This window comes from Sphaerodactylus townsendi, linkage group LG04, assembly GCF_021028975.2.
Source record: "Sphaerodactylus townsendi isolate TG3544 linkage group LG04, MPM_Stown_v2.3, whole genome shotgun sequence".
Taxonomy (NCBI): domain Eukaryota; kingdom Metazoa; phylum Chordata; class Lepidosauria; order Squamata; family Sphaerodactylidae; genus Sphaerodactylus; species Sphaerodactylus townsendi.
Genome location: NC_059428.1, coordinates 46,253,245 through 46,270,829, shown reverse-complemented (window position 1 = coordinate 46,270,829; position 17,585 = coordinate 46,253,245). Strand labels below are relative to the sequence as shown.

The following is a 17,585-nucleotide window of genomic DNA, read 5'->3' as shown; positions in this document are numbered from 1 at the left end:
GCAACACCTGCTTTTATTAAAGGATGTTACAAGATAAATGAAAGTGAAAATAAGACCAAATCTCCTGATTCAAAGAAGAAGAAGAGTTTGGATTTTTATCCCCCCTTTCTCTCCTGTAGGAGACTCAAAGGGGCTTACAATCTCCTTTCCCTTCCCCCCTCACAACAAACACCCTGTGTGGGGCTGAGAGAGCTCAGAAGAACTGTGACTAGCCCAGGGTCACCCAGCTGGCATGTGTTGGAGTGCGCAGGCTAATCTGAATTCCCCAGATAAGCCTCCACACCTCAAGCGGCAGAGAGGGAAATCAAACCCGGTTCCTCCAGATTAGATTGCACCTGCTCTTAACTACTACGCCACTACTGCTCCCACAGGATGATACACAAATTTTCTAAATAGAAACATTGTTCTTTACTAACAACCCTCGACAGTGCAAATGTTTTAAGAATTTCAGCATAATGTTGTAGTTGTAATATGAGGCTACTTGTTGTTTGCACTGCAGTATTTGAATAAAGTAATCCAAGGAAGATTGTATAGTAAAGTAATCCAAGGAAGATCTTAATAGCTTTGCACAATTAGAAAAAAAGCAAATAATCTGAAACCTTTGTTTTGTGTATCAAAATAATTTTATTACATTAAAAATTATTACATACTTCTTGTGTGAAGTTAAAAATCCCAGGATGACTCAGTAAAGTACTAAATTAATGTAAGCATCAGATGTAAGCCCCACATTTTATGTGCACAATTAAAATGAGGTACTCTAGGTTTACAACAACCAGAAGGGAAGAAACAGAACATGGACCATGTTCAGTGAACAATGAACTAGAACAGAACACACATTCTGAGGGGAAAAAATGAAGTGTAAACTTCAGAGGAAAAAAAATCAAACTATAAAAGCAAAACATCCGACTTTCTCATAAAGCAGTCAGATACCAGATGTTTACATGAAATAAGCCCTCCGGGGGAGGGCGGTTTATAAATACAATAATAAATAAATAAAAATAAATAAAATAGACTTAATGAATGCATGTATAATTTTAAATTGCAAACAAAATCAACAATACTAAGAGTAGGCTGCTAACGGACCACAAGTGACCCAATAAAACTCAAATGATTTTCCTGCTTAATTATAGATTAGGTTCCTAGTTTGCCAAGCAAAACCATAACTGTGAGCTATTTTCATTAGCATGAATACAACTAACTCAAAACACCACCATTATTGTGTACTGCTGGTGATGGCAGTGCCTAAATTTGGGCAACAGCTATGCCTACTTTGATAGTTGCTGAATAATATTCAGCTTGTTAAAAATATTTCAAATAACAAATTCCAGAATAAGGAGATATATAGCAGCCTACAAGTTAACAAAACAATAAGGAAATAGTTCAAAAATATCCAGTCCCTTTTTACTAAAAGACTTATCCTTCCTTGCTGTCAAATTGCACATGGAAGACCCCAGCCCTACATTTGAAAAAAAACTGAAATCAGTTTGATATAATTGGCATTGTTGAGGGTGCACAGCATCCTTGACACCTTTGCTTCTGAAATTCCTCCTTGTTCCCAACACAAGACCACATCCTAAACCTGCCATAAACCATGTGAAAAGTAATTCATTATCCACCCAGTTGTACATGGTATGCAAGTCCAAGTGATTCCCCACAACCACACATGTAGCTCAAGTGGATTCTAATAATGTTAATAATAATAAACTCTATAAAATAGTCAAAGTCAGAGGTTGCAGCAAGTATCTAAGATGACCAAAGAAGGAGGAGCCATTTGTGTAAATGTACAAACTGCCTGCCATTCTAAAATTTACAGCAATAGTTCCCCCACCAAGAAAACAATGAGGGTTAACAAGGAACAGACCTTCAAGTTTAAGCACATGTTGAGACCATCAATTATTTTTATCTTGTGTAATGACAATGTCCCCTCACAAGCACTTCAAAATCATGAGTTAACACTTCAGTGTCATAGCAATGTTCCTATACATTGCACCAAATACTTTAAGAAAATTGCTACGTTGTATGCTCAACAATAGTGGGAGGGAATGCCACATGGTATAGTCAGTGGTGGGATTCAAATAATTTAACTGGTTCTGGTGGTGGGATTCAAATAATTTAACAAATGGTTGTTTATAAGCACCATTTTAACAACAGGTTCTGTTGAAGTAGTCCAAACCTGCTGAATCCCACCACTGGGTGTAGCCCAATCTTGTTAGATCTCAGAAGCTAAGCAGGATTGGTGCTTAGATGGGAGACCAGCAAGGAAATCTGCAATGGTAAACCATCCTACTTAATTACTTGCCTTTAAATTTCAATATGTCGGCTGTAACTTGATGGCACTGTGTACACACATGCTCAACAAAGCAATGAGAATAAGTGAAAATAAATGCTCATTGTTTATTACAGTGGGAGGGGGAAAAAAGCAGAAACCCATGTTTTGCCCCATATGCTATTTTATTCAAATAAATACAACCCATTTAGAAAACTCATAATAATAAAACTGTTTTCATCCCCAACTGATGAGCAGAAAACACTTCAAACATTATCTATTTAAGCCCAGTGATTCTATCTTGAGGAAGGCTCCTAGAATAACTAATTCTCAGGTCTACAGAGACCTCTGTAAACTAGTCCTTCAATAGTCATCCAAACATTGCCACTTCAAGTTCTTTCATACTGGCTGAAATGGTTTATAACATTAAGAATGGGCTTAAGAAACAAATGGTTCGAGTGTTGAACTATGATCTGGGAGACCGGTTTCATTCTTCTATGGAAGCTGTTGATGACCTTGCCCCATCACACTCTCTAAGTCTAACCAAATTCACAAGGTTGTTGTAAAGATGAAACAGAGGAGGGGTAATCAAATGCATTAGGTCCCCACTCCCCAATGTAAAATACATTAGGTCCCCAATGCGAAGAAACATGGGGTATAAATATTTTGATAAATAAATAAATAAATGGAGAAATAAATAAATAAATAAACCATCAATTCACAATCTGGAATCTGGGGTATGCACAGAAAGAAAAACAGATTCACTGGAAATTATCAATCTCGCATAAAGCTGCCTTATACTGAGTCAGATGACTGGTCTATCAAAGTCAGTACTTACTCTGACAGAGGGTCTCCAGGGTTTCAGGACTTTCTGTGTGCACAGATGATACTTTACCACTGAAACCCCTTCCCCAGAGGTGGAGGTGCAATGGGGACATCTGGGGCAGCTTGCCCCAGGCTCCGCCACTGCAGTCACATGTTGGAGACATGTTGGGGTGTGGTGGGGCGGGAGGGGGCACGCAGGCAGTTCATGACCCGGGCACAGTTTTCCCTCTTTTTGTCACTATGCTTCCTCCCATGTCAAGTAAAGAATTTCCAAAAATAAAGTACAATAAATGTATGTTTCCTGAATAAAAAGTATATACCGTTTTTACAAATCTGTAAGGCTCATTCCGCACATGCAGAATAATACACTTTCAAACTGCTTTCAGTGCTCTTTGAAGCTGTGCGGAATAGCAAAATCCACTTGCAAACAGTTGTGAAAGTGGTTTGAAAACGCATTATTTTGCGTGTGCGGAAGGGGCCTAAGAAAACTAAAGCTAAAATGATCTACTATGCTAAATTGGGCCATCAAATCACTGGTGGCAAAATTGGGATTTAAATGGGGTGACTGATTTCACCAGCAATCTATAGAACATGCAGCCCTCTGTTTGTTTCCCAAGTACATGGAGGTCTCACTTGAATGCAGGACCACAGAGCGATGTTAAGCCTCCCTCACAGCATTATTTTCCTGATCTACAACAGCCCTGGGGAGCTACTACTGTTCCACTGGAGGAACTTAGCATGAACCAATTGGCTAAATGTTAAGTTTCCCCACAAAAGGAAATAACAGGTGCCAGGCACCATGTCATATTGGGAAAATGGCACTGCAGGGAAGGCACTTCTTGCACACCACTGTCCTGATCCAAATGGGGCATCTGGGAAACAAATAACTTATTAAACATGCCTCCCTATAGATGAAAGCCATGGATGTAGCTGTAAAATAATATTACACAGCAAAGAATAATACACCCTGAATAATATTGGAGGCACACTGCACTTCCATGCCAAAAGATTTACTTTTAGCATAGTTTGTAGTGTGCAGTAGTAAAGATGACACATGAAATGTCATCTTCCACATTTTGATTTGATCTGGGATTGCCTTCTGACTGGAATGCTATAAGCATAGAGTGGTAACTCATATGATGCCACAACAGACAGACTCTTCAGAGGGTGGGTAAAATTCATGCATCTGGGAGCTTATGAACAATTCCATCCTTTCCATGTCTTTCAAATCAAACACAGCTTGAGCTTGATGCAGACAGAGCAACACTACAGCAGATTCCGCATGGGCCAAAAACAGCGGTGTGAGAATGGTGTGAAAACAGTTTAAAAGGGTTTAAAATAGTGTAAAAGGGTTTTCACACCATTTTCACACTGCTGTTTTTGCCCCATGCGGAATCTGCCTACCTTGCAGGGAAGACTGATTGCAAGTAAACAAGTGAAAATCATACAGGAATGCCTGGTTTAATCAATCATTTTCTCGTGGTAAACAGCAATTCTCTCATGGGGCTTAAATCCCTACTCATGCCATGAGAGCTTGCTTGTTGATGTGGGGCCAGTCACACACTCTCAACCCAACCTACTTCACAGTATTGCTGTGAGGATAAAATGGAGAAGATGAAAATGATGTCCCCATTGGGGAGAAAGATGGGAGTTAAATAAATTAAATAAATATGAAAATGGCTACCATTGATCTTTCCAACAAAATACACAAACATAATTTTTCACATTAATGAATCATTTCAGAAAATATTTTAAATACCTTGGGAAAAACATAGTCTTAGAATAGAGAATTACAACATAACTTCCCACGTCTCAGCATAGTTGTTTCAATAATTAACACAATTTCTACAAAGGATACACTTTTGTATTTAAAATAGCTATCCTTTGGAACCTATCACCTCCCATTAAAAAAAATTACAATTTGAGTAGCATAAAAAGGCTGGGGAGATTTTTGAAAACATAATTTCACAGTGAATTCTAAAAGGTCACAAGCAATATGCCTAGAAGTCATACTGAACATTAGACTTGCTGTTTTTTTGTTTCTAAAAAGTGACTGAGGTAGAATAATACAGTTCACTGGAGGGAAGAGTGCAGTGCACAGGTCTGACGGATGTAGCCAGCCCAGTAATACTGTGCATAGAGATCAATAATTATCTTTTGAACTGGATCCTAGACTTCACAATAGGCAGGATTCGCATAGTAAACAAATCCAAAGAGAGGCCTCTGCTAATTATTTGCATGTGTGCAAATATCCAGACTCCAAGTTGGCTGGCCTTCAGCATACCCTGTATTTTAGTAAACACAAGCAGAGAAGTTGCACAGAAAAACCCACTGTATGTTGTTCAGAACGGTGCAGACCATCAGCGTGTGCAGTTTGGTGCCTGTTTTCTTGATCCTTTGCAAAACAGCAACATGGTGAGACATCTTGAAAAAAAATTATCCGCATTACTGGACCATATTAAATACAGGCAAAATAAATTCTGTAAGTGACAGAAAGTTTAAAAAAAAGAATCAGGATTTATGTAGAGCTCTTTCCCTCTTCTAACAAGAGATCATTTAATGCAATTACGGAAGCTGCAAAGTCAACCAACTCCACAAAGTCTGATGTAATTATGTTAACACCCATGATGCCTGGTTTCTGTGACTTCACCCAGTTCAATATCAAAGGGAGATTCCTAAAGAGAAAAAGAAAGAGAAACATAAAAAATAACCCTTCAGCTTGTGCACCATCGACATGTTAGCTTCAAATTATGATTCTGCACATGTCTAGGAAAATGATTTTCAGATAATGTTTGAACAAATCAAAGACACATTATGTTATGAGGATGGAGAGCCGTGTCTTTAGAAGATGACAATGGCAGCCCATCACGTAACAGACTTTGCTATGCTGCCTTTACTCATGAAGAGAAATTAACAGCCACACCAGATGATCTCAACCATTACAGACATGCTTTAGAATGCACAAGGAAGATCTCAATAAACGCCTGTGTGTCTAGCAGTGGGGGAGGAAACAAGCAAATATTTTACCATTTGCTCTGTTTTTCATAAAAAAATTACTTTAGAAGCATGTGGTTATGTGGGGGATGTTCTCCACTATTTCTGACTCTGAGTTGTTTACAAGATAAACTGGAAAGGACAGAAAATTAGAGGGGTAAGATTGTTAATTTTTATTTTTGGAAATGTATTTTTACTAAAACAAATACTATGGTTAATACTTTAATATCTCAATGCAGGATCCCAGGCAAAAAAATGGATGTGTACATGTTCCCAAGCCAATGAAAACATTGACTGGAAAAGCCCCATTTGATTCATTTGTCTGAGAAAACAAAGTGAGGGCTGCAGTGCAGAAAACAATGAATGAATGAATGTCATTTGTTCATTCATTGTTTAGAAAGTTCAGAGATGTCAGAGAGAGGCAGGGAGACTCCTCCTCCTTTCTCTTCTCATCTCCCCTTTCAGCTTTTTGCATTTACTGTGGCACAGCACTGCTGTTGTCCCATTGAAGCACTTGGTCACCCATCTTATAGGTGAATGGGAAAAAAATCAGACTCTTTTTTCACATGTTGCAAAAAAAACCCAACGAGGTTTATTCCTCACTAGCACAACTCTGGCTTGTCGCCAGGCTTCCTCCCTTCTTCCACTTTTTCCTCTGCAGCACCAGGGAGACTAAACCCTTTCTTCATCAGTGAACTCCATTTAGTTCTGATGCTCAAAGGCAGGGACTGGAGCTATCTGAAATATGTTTATTCCTCAAGCTAGGTTTTCTAAACCAGAACTATGGTGTAACATACCCATCACTGGGGAATCAACAAGCTCTGACTTTCACAGATGCCTGTACTCGGACTCCGTGACAAAATGGGAAACATTCAGCAAAACTTCTCAACTAAGAAGCTTCCAATTGTGCTCCAAGAGGAGCAGGAAAAGGAGTGCATGAACAGAATACCAAGCATGCACCCATTACACAAACCGGACATTTCTCATGAGCACAGCCTCCCCCTCCCGTTCACTCTTCCTGGTACATTAAGCAGCAACCCAGCTGGCAGGGTACAGGGGTAAGGTCTCTTGCCGACATCTTCAGGAGGTTTGGTGCTGGGTGCCATCAAAGATGCTCAGCTTTTCCTCCTGCTAGATAAGCAGCTGGCAGCAGGGCTCTTGGCATTCTCCCATTGCCTGGATGTTGTGGTCCAGTAGTTAAGGCGGAGCTGGATGAAGTTGAATTTGTCCAAATCAGGTGTTGGTGCTAATCTTTAAAACACTTAATGTTATGGTACCCTTATACTATGCCTGTTCTCTTACAATCGTCCCTCCTCACCCCCTTCAGTCAGCTTCCAGAGGCTTCTTGAAGATGCCTGGCCCCAGGAAGAGGAAGAATTTGGACTTTATTCTCCTGTAAGAAGGCTCAAGGCAACTTACAAACTTCTTTCCCTTCTTCTCCCCACAACAGACACCTTGTAAGGTAGGTGGGGCTGAGAGAGTTCTGTGACAACTCTGACTAGCCTATGTGACTAGACTATGACTAGACTAGTCACCCAGCAGACCTTTTGTAAAGGAACAAGAAAAATAAAACCCAGTTCATCAGATAAGAGTCCGTTGCTCATGTGGAGTAGTGGGGAATCAAACGCGGTTCTCCAAACTAGAGTCTACCTGCTCTTAACCACTACTCCATGATGACTCAGTTAGCTGTCTCTACAGGAAGTGCCTTTTCAGATGTGGCCCCTACCTGTGGGATGCACTTTCTGATGACACCTGTGCAAGCCAGCCTGCAGGGGGGTTGGGCTCGGTGGTGGGCACCCACAGTGCCTGTCTGGTCTGCCTGCCATGGTGCCCTCCCTGCAGACCAGCCTGCAGGGAGGGTGGGATGCTGTGGCAGGCAGCTGCGGTGCAGGCTGGCCCAGGAACCCAGGAGCCGCGGCACCTTTCTGAGTCATCCCCGATCCCTGTCCTCCCTTGGCCTCCCTGCTGGCTCCCATAAGTGGAATGCTGGGGGGGCAGGGAGCCGGGGGTGGTGGTGCAGGGAGGCAGTCATTTTCCCCCAGGCACCATTTAGGCCTGGTACGCCACTGCAACAAAGTGAATGTGATTTATTGTTCATACACTATTTAACCCTAAAAATATCAACAGACTTTTTTTAAAAAAAATGATTCTAATATATAGTAACTAGATTAAAATAACACATTCAGGCACCAATGCCCTCCCCCAAACAAACCCATTTCAAACCAAGGGTCTTTTGAAACAGTTCTGCTTTTAGAAGTAAGAAGAAAAAATACGGCCTTTATTTCACTGGTCATCCCATTCAATAATGACGGTGCTCACAGAGGGAGAGGAAGTATAAATCTTTTTGAATGGAAACTTATATAAGTAAGACTGACTTATATAAGTAGAAGAAAGTACAAATGAAGGAAACTTTTAACATGATTTTTTTTTCCACATCAATACATAGCAAAAGTCCAAACAAGCGTGAACTCTCCTTAAAAGCTAAAATGACGAAACTGAGACTATTGTACTTTGGTCACATTATAAGAAGACAAGAATCACTGGAAAAGAGAACAATGCTAGGAAAAGTGGAAGGCAGCAGGAAAATAGGAAGACTGAACATGAAAAGGATTGATGCTGTAAAGGAAGCCATGCCTCTCAGTTTACAAGATCTCAGCAAGGCTGTTGATAACAGGATGTACTTTGATTGATAACTACAAGTACTTTGATTTATAGGGTTGCTGAGAGTCAGAAGTGGCTTGATGGAACTTAAACACACCCACAATTGTTAGAACTCCTTTGAAATTAAATTCTTTAACACTAGACAAATCATTCTGACCCTTTAAGAAACTGTCTGCTTTGAGGAAATCACTGTGTTTTATTAAGACTATCTAGCACAAAAAAACCCCCACCCTAAAGATCATGGAAATATTTATTTGTTGAGCAACTTCCTTGTAAAATAATGTTTTTGATAATACTCATTTAAACATGGATAATGAAAAAAAATACTGTAGTGAAGCTCATTCCTTATTAAACATGTTAATGTTTGTTTCTTAATGATTAGAGTTGTTTCACCATTCCAGCAACTCTTGTAGAACAAGAGAAGCTACATTATGTCCAAGTGGCTGCCCTTTCATTGGGCTGCCTCCTCTGCAGCCATCTGGGACATGTAAGTCACTCTTGTTATGAACAGCACTGGATGTTTCCTGAGGCCACTGGGATGGGCAGGCAACAATGTTCCATTTCTTAGTTTTGCAGCCAACCAGAGCCAATGACACAAGTGCTTTCATCTATATCTCTCTCTTGCTAGTCTCCCTTCATACAAAGTAAACAACATGTGGATCACCATGTACAAATTCGGCTTGTATTCATACTCAACTCACAGTTTCAGTAATATTAGGATAGGAAAGAGGAGCTACGTAAAAAAATAAGGAGAAGTTATTGTTCTTGTTGGTACAATGGGATATTTTAAAAAAAAATTTAAAAAGATTTTTCCATATTCCTAACTTGGGTTTTGATGATGGGGAGAAGCTACAACTTGCAATATTAACCTTCTACGTAGGCAACACACAGCCATGTTTAGGCTAAAGAATTAGACACTGAAATGCATTTGTTTATAAGTGGGATACAAGCACTTTGGTGCCATCTAGCGTCTAACAACTGTCAAGCAAAATAGAAGGGTTGGTTTTTTATAATTACAAGTTACATATTACAGAGTTAGAAGTTCTGAACACCATACACCTATTCACGATATTCTTATTAAAACTTTTGCAATTGTAAAAGCTATAGTTATTTGTTACATTGGCAGCCTACAACTGAAGAGATTAATCTATTATTATGATTACATAATCAATTGGTTATTTTAAAGCAAATCAATTTATGTGTAAGAAATTTAAATCTCATCTCTCTCTCTGTAGTCAACCTATGAGTAAAATGGAAGCCAAAATAGTATAAAAATTATTACCCCCTAACAATAAAACCTATCACTTACAAAGCAAAGGCTTGTTCCAGATGGATTCTGGGCAAAGGGTTGGACTATATGAAAGAGATGAAAAGTACCGCAGAACTGCTTAGAAACATAAAAAGTCCCATTTCACATGCACATACCTAAAAGAAAACTCCTTACATGTAAACAGAAATGTCCCTGAAATCTTTCAATACTGTAACACAATTATAGTGACCTAGCATATGTGGGATAACTTCACCATCCATTTATCTGGGGAAGGGGAAGTATCACAAGGCTACATTCTTGGCTTCTACCAAGATAACCAAGCTGACCTATCAGGTCCTTCTGCAAGTATGTGGATAGAAAACATGGGGTTTTTTGCTCATATATTTGGTTTACAGCAGGAAGAAACCAACCTGATCTTCAGCAGTTTACTAATCAGCCTATTTGTGCAGTTTGATGAAAAACTGATACATACAACCCTATTTTGTCTTTTGAACTGGGCACAAAAGTGCTGAGTGAGCTCTGTAAGCACACATGTAGCATGGGCCTCAGTGACAACAGTTAGGATTTGGCTGGCTGCCATACTCTGCAGAAGTATTTCATCCTCCATCTCCTCTTGTTGCATCACAATACCAGAACCAAGGCAGACAGTGCCAGCAGCAGGACCAACTTCCTACCTAAACAAAAGATGGAGGAAGACCCTGTGATCGTTGATACAGAATGAGTTGCTATGGTCAGCTTGGTGGCACCTATACTATTCATTTGCCCAGATTGAAGTGGTGGGCTGGGCATGAGGGAGATTTCCATATTCAGAGCAGGACTGCATGCCACTTCAAGTGTGCTCTGGACATCACAGATAAGAATTTTGATGCATATCAGCTGAAATGGGCAAAAGAGAGCATGCCTGGGATAAGCGCTCCAAGAATTCAAGATAACATTACATGCAAACAGAATCTGTTGACCAAAACAATGTAGCCAGGTTTCTGGGAGAACACTGAGATGGATTCTGAGCAAAGGGTAGGACTATATCACCTGTATGACCTGTCATGACCCTCTAATGTCTTAGCCATATTTCTTTGTACAGAGTGCTTAAGCATCCTTGAGATTGTCTGCCTTTCATTTCTCCCTGAGATTGTTTGCCTTTCATTTCTCCCTATACCAGTCTGCAGATAGAGTGTGGGGGGAGGTTGGGACTGGGTGTCTTCTTCCCAAGTTGTCACTGTCTGAGGAATGTGTGTGAGTGTGTGAATGTGTGACAGTACTTTTCCAGGGGAGGTAAGGGGGAGTTGTGGCCCTGATGCATCTATGCTGGGGGATGTATTGCGTTGCATGTTTTAATGTACTCAGTTTTGACAACGGCTTTTCTATGCTTGCAGTCAATAAATAAGAATTCTGCTTTCAAAGTACTGATTCAATTATTGCACAAGTCTGGGGTTGTGACATGACCTCTTCCAACTGTATGGCACTGTATGCACTCCTTCACTTTGATAATTCATTCCCTTCAGGTTGGGTTCTCGGATATGCACATGTTTCCCCCTCTCATGAACTCAGATAATCTATGTGGTTTGTGAAACATCTGAAAGCATGACTTTTCTTCTCCCTCTGCAGAGAGTATGAAGGCAATCAACATGAATTTCACTTTCTTTGGGGTTTTTGGTTCCTTTTCCCACCCACACAGCAGCAGTTCCTCCTGTTCTTCTGGGCTCCACTTCAGAAGGATCAAAAGGACTGGTTCTTAAAAAAAATTCATCTATTTTATTTGACCTAGTAAATTACCTCTAGACCAAAGACAGCACCCCCCACCAAAAAAAAAGATGGCAGACAACCTCCCTAACTGTGCATGGATAGAGCAAGGATGGGTGAACAAAATGGAGGATCAACTTGGCTGAGGACAGAAAAATCCCGTTTAAAGAAAAAAAACATGGAAAAAACCACTGTGAAGCAAACAGCCCCGAGGTAAACACTGCATGCAGAAATGGTCTATGATTCTGTGTCTTAAAAGAAAGTAATAGTATTACTTATTTTTAGTCTGTAGGTGGCAGCAACTTGCTGTAATAATGATTTTGATGTTACCCATATAAGCACTAAATGTCTTGCGCCTTGCCGTATTGCAACATTATTCATCTTTTAGACTTACAGTTGTAAGTACATTCAGTTAGCTTAAGATCACTAAGTGTAATGTGACACAGAAAGATTTTATTTTGATGACAAAACAGGTTGATCAGATTCAAAACCTAGACAACAAACTGGAGTGAAGTACTGGGTTGGAGCCACTTTCCCTTCTGCTCATGCAGGTAGGAACAGCAATTTCTGCTGATTTGTCCTTCCTGAACTTGTATAATTTCTGTCCAATTTCAGGAGTGGCTTTTCAAAGGTTTCAGAAAGGGGAGAGAGAGGAGAATCAGAGTATATATGCCCAATAGATAGGACTCTGCCTCCAAGGAGCTTACACTCTGAACTGGGATGGATGGAAATAGTAGTGGTTGGAAAGGATGAAAAATGAAAGGTAATAAGTCCAAATTAACACAATTGCTTAGGCTTTGTTTCTGTTTGGCACAAAGTATGCTAAACGTTACACGATTATGTTTACATGTACTGGAAAAATAAAAGCAGCAGGCAAATCAATGAGATCCCAGTGAAATTTTAAGAGGTACTAACCTGTGAACAAGTGTGTTTTTCAGGCCCCGGATGAGGTGCCGTGCAATAGTTTTGACCCTTGGAGTGAGAATAGCTTGTGAAACGTGAAAAGTTCCATGTTTTGCTCGCTCTCCGAGTGTGGTCTCTAAGAACTGTAACAGTTTATGCACACTGGTTGTGTTTGCCCATGGTGCTGGCATTTTATTCCCTGGCCACAGAATGGGGTTTTCTTCGTAGATAGGATGATGGTAGAAGATAAGAACCTGAAGAATCAAGAAAGAGGCAAAACAAAAAACAAAACAAGCAAAACATCAGAACCATCTTTCCAAACGTGTTTCTGTTTTAATACAAACCCACCGAAATTGCTTTCTATAACTGGACAAGGAAAAGGATAGGAGAACAAGGCCTTATTGCTTTGGTGTCAATTTGTTAATTAGAGGACCAGGGCAGAGATTAAAAGCAAGGAAAGGCTTCAGTCGAATAAATCTCATTTCAGCCACTAGGTGGCTTTAGGACTCTTCTCTCCCTGGATTGCTATAAAAATGCAGATGTAATTTGAGCAATGGAACAAAATGCTATAGATAATATTTATATTACTTTTACATACTGTTACATACTGTTTTTTTAATGCTATTAAAATTGGTCTATGTTATTTACAGATGAGACACTGAGGCTAAGAATGGCTTCCCTACAGTCACCTAATGAGTCCATTGCCAAAGTAACATTTGTAAATTACCAGTCAGGAAGTGCTGATAAAACACTTGATAATTACAGTGCAATGGGCTTAAAAGGGTGTAACCGAGTCTATTTCTGACAGTGCCATCTTATGAAGAGTCACTCCATGGGCTTGAGACTACAGTAACTTCAAACCGGTATATTGCCAGCCTGTACAGTTTCTGAAACTACAGTTTCTAACTCCCTCTTACCAAAAGTTTATAAATATATTTTACTTTATTTTTTTATTTTTCACAAACTGCGCATTCTGTCTTCTGCCCTAGATCGCAAGTGGAACAAGCCATTCCTTTAGACACATGGGATAAAATGTGATCAATCATGCAAAAAAGGAAACAAAATCACACAATGCCTTTTATTGGGCATTGACTTAAAACTTAAGTCTTAATGACTTAAAACACTGTGCAAGCTTTTGAGTTCTACCATTCTTTCCGAGGGCAAAAAATTACACAATGAAGGAGGGGAAAAGGACATTTTCTAGTGTACTGTCAAAGGCTTTCATGACCGCATTAAACTTGTGGATTTTCTGGGCAGTATGGCCATGGTCTGGTAGGTCTTGTTCCTAACATTTCACCTGCATCTGTGGCTGGCATCTTCAGAGGTGTATCATGGAGAGAAGTCTGTTACACACTGTGTCCAGTGAGAAGGGAATGTTTTTAATGGGGTATATATTGTCCATGTCCCAGGGTGGGGAACCAATCGGTAAGTGTTTGGGTGGAACTTGCTATGCAAAAGTGTGCTTGACTGTATTGTACTGCCTTTGATGCTGTATATTGGCAGGGTCATAATTTGATTGTTGTGAGTGTGAAACTGCAGAACTAGGATTCTGGGAAGAAAAAACAAATAATTTTGATTTTGAATAGAAGGCGTAACTTGATTTTTTTCTAACCATGGACTTTCATGGACCAATTCAGCCCATAGTTATGACGTGGACACAGGCAATGGCAAATGACTTTAACATGTATTACCCTGAAAACCTCACCAGGGATCACCATAAGTCAGATGTGACTTAATGGCAAGCAAAACAAAACCAACCCATAAAACGTTTTGAAGCAGCTGCCACTAGGAGGAGCTTCTTTTAGCACGTTTCCAACCCTTTGACCTTCCTCAGACAGAGAAACAGAGAGAGAGGAGTGACAGTCGACAAGTGTACAGCGTGGGAGGAATGCAGCTCACTGGAGCTTATGCAAATGAATGGTGGCATGTACAGATAATCTTTCCAGGGTTTTACAGGATGTCGAAACATAAGATTGATAAGGCATGCATAAGCAGCAGAACTACAAAACAGTAGTAGATGTCTAAAGTTGTTCGTATAAAGGCAGCAACAAAGTGAAGCAATTTTATTGAGATGTCAAAATCCCAAAATTGGAATAGTGCAACTAATAGGGCCAGGATAATTTGGAAGGTGGTCACTAGAATTGATGGGTGTGCAATTCGTAATGGGAAGATGTTGGTTAAGATTAATTTAGAAGTTATAGTATATTCCAAGTAGCACACTATTTTTATTTTCTTTCTTATGGAGAGAGAATATGAAAGTTGACATAAGTTCACTAAGGCACATTCAAGGTGGAGTTATATTTACTTTTAAGGAAGTATTGGTTCATCACCATTTGTTGTAGTGTGTACTGGCTACTGAGAATTTCACTTTGCCGTTTTATCTTGAAGAAGTGGGGGAAGTATTTTGTTTCCCAAGTAAACAATCTAAAGGTTCCCTGTTCTTAGCTGGAACAGAGTGGGAGACACATAAGCAAGGTGTAACAGTTCAAAAACAAGGTTTATTGCTTAGAGAATTGAGACCCTAACTCCTCCCAGGGTCTAACTAAGGTAAGGTACTTGCTTGACTGGTGAACAAACTTGAAGTTGTAGACTTTTATTCTTTCTTGGCTCCTTTCAAGAAAGTCCACTTGTCTTGCTTCCTCCTGGTTCTTTCAGTCTTTTATCTGAATTCTACTTTCCGTTGACACCTCAACTTTATGTTCTCTAGACTATATATACTTTAGTCTATGCACCATAGACATAACAGATTTTGCAGCCTTCCAACTCCCTAGGCACCTTAAACTGACTGAGCTATACTGGGGTATTGCTGGGTAATTAAGGAAGTCTGCCTCTAGGGAAATTTCTTAAAGGGACAGGGTCTAACTAAAATTCCCTCCCTTAGAACACTTATACAAGGAATACAACCCATGCTAGCTATAGGGAAACGTAGGCCTCTTCCACACACGCAAAATAATGCGTTTTCAAACCACTTTCACAACTGTTTGCAAGTGGATTTTTCTATTCCGCACAACTTCAAAGAGCACTGAAAGCAGTTTGAAAGTGCATTATTCTGCATGTGCGGAATGAGCCTAGACTTCATAGAAAAATTACAAAGCTTCTGTGGGGACATGACAGGAAGGCACTATAATAATAATAGTTTTCTTCATGTCCACATAGAATAGAATACATAGAGTCACTAAGTACACTTTTTCATTTAAGAAAATTCAAGAATCCTCATTTCCAAAACAAATTTTGCCACTTTAACAGTCATTCTGACATTTTAAAATGAGGTATTTGTAGGCTAATGTTACTTTATAATTAATTATCAGGACATAAAGACAACACATTGCCACAATCAAACCCCTGCTTACAAGTCATTTGAATTACTGAACTAGATCCAAACTTAACTGGCCATTTCCACCCATCCCCCTTTTCCAATGCAGACCCTCCTCATGTCATTGCTCAGGGACCCCCACCCCCCTGGAGATTAGTGAGCTGCAGCAGGAGAGGGCAGGTAGGGAAATTCCATTATGCTATTGGGAAATTTAGTCTGGATACAACCCTCTTTATAGAATTTTGGTTCTAAACCCAATTATATGGAAATTTCTTTCTACCTGCTGTTTCTTTTCCCAGAGGTAGTTCAATGTCACATTTTCTACACACTCCTTTGTACAAAGCCTTGATCCAAATACTTCTTTGATCCTGCCAATCAGGTACACATGATGGTTCTTATCCATAGCATAGAAATGGTTGAAGTCCAGGAAGACCACTTCTGTGGGGTGATGTGTTAGGAAGGTGTTTATCTCCATCAGCCCGTCAGACACTCTGATTCCAAACAAGCCATGTATGAAATAAATCTCCTGTCCAGCTTCGCCTGGTTTGGAAGATACACGAAGGTCAAAGTAGCGTATTCCACTTTCAAGTTGCTCCTTGAATGTCAGATTTTGTGTCACTGACCACTTCTTCATTAGTTTTTTTACTAAAGAAATTTTAGCCAACCGTTTGATAGCTGTGGCTTGATCTGGCCCCACGGGGGATTTGTCATCAACCCAGTAGCTGAAGGAGTCATGTGATCCTACAGAAAAGAAAGGAAATACTATTTTATTCTTACCACGTTAGATTTTCTACTGAAATCTGGATTCTATTCTTGTTCTGCTCCTATTTAACTGTGGTAAATCACATAGTGCAATCATATACAAAGTAATTACAGTCTAATGGTTAATCCACATGGTACAAAGTCTTCATGTCTTTCTCCCATGCATCATTCTCCTCACCTGGAGAAGCCTGCTGTTACTTGTCTTGCTGAGAAAACCTTTTGAACAATACATCAGCATTCCCCAAGTCTCCCCAATGGAAAAGTGGCAGCTCATGGGGGAAGGGTTTCAAATCAGGAAAATGGTGTCTCAGGCTTAGGCGCCCTTTCCCAGCTACAGTCCTTATCTGAATCAGGCCCTCATGGATCTGGGATTTAAGTTCTGAGCCTAAAACTCTTGAAGAACATTTGCTGGCAGAAGCTTTGTGGAGCTTCTAAGATTACTAAATAAATTAACTTATAAGGCAACAATTCTGCACTGGTCTGCATTGTCAAGGTCAGTTCACATTGCCTAATTCAGGGGTAGGGAACCTGCGGCTCTCCAGATGTTCAGGAACTACAATTCCCATCAGCCCCTACCAGCATGGCCAATTGGCCATGCTGACAGAAGAAACTGATAAGGGTGGATATGTAGATTCATTACGAATATTCTAACCCTTCGATTTTAGCTGGATATATATGTTAACTAGACCACATATACAAAAAGTTAGCATAAAGTGGTTGAACATGAGGGAAGCCATTTCCAAGCATGGCTGATGGAATCACTGAAATGACATGCATACCCTGAATCACACTAGTCTTTCTCCGCATGGCTTATTGCATTTGGACATTATCAATAAGATGTCGTGCTTTCA

The 17,585-nt window shown here is 39.9% G+C and overlaps 1 protein-coding gene across 2 annotated transcripts in view; it reads right to left on the bottom strand.

Annotated features, from left to right (window-relative positions):
• Positions 1 to 1,017: 1,017 nt before the first annotated feature.
• The window catches only part of PLCXD2 (phosphatidylinositol specific phospholipase C X domain containing 2), a 42,119-nt gene continuing 25,551 nt past the window's right edge, over positions 1,018 to 17,585 (bottom strand). For both annotated transcript variants that reach the window (XM_048494865.1, XM_048494866.1), the window contains exons 2-4: positions 16,253 to 16,713; positions 12,672 to 12,913; positions 1,018 to 5,766 (exon numbers count right to left, since the gene is read on the bottom strand). In XM_048494865.1, the coding sequence (XP_048350822.1) occupies positions 5,610 to 5,766; positions 12,672 to 12,913; positions 16,253 to 16,713 (860 nt within the window). In that variant the 3' untranslated portion in view covers positions 1,018 to 5,609. The remainder of the gene's footprint in view (positions 5,767 to 12,671; positions 12,914 to 16,252; positions 16,714 to 17,585) is intronic.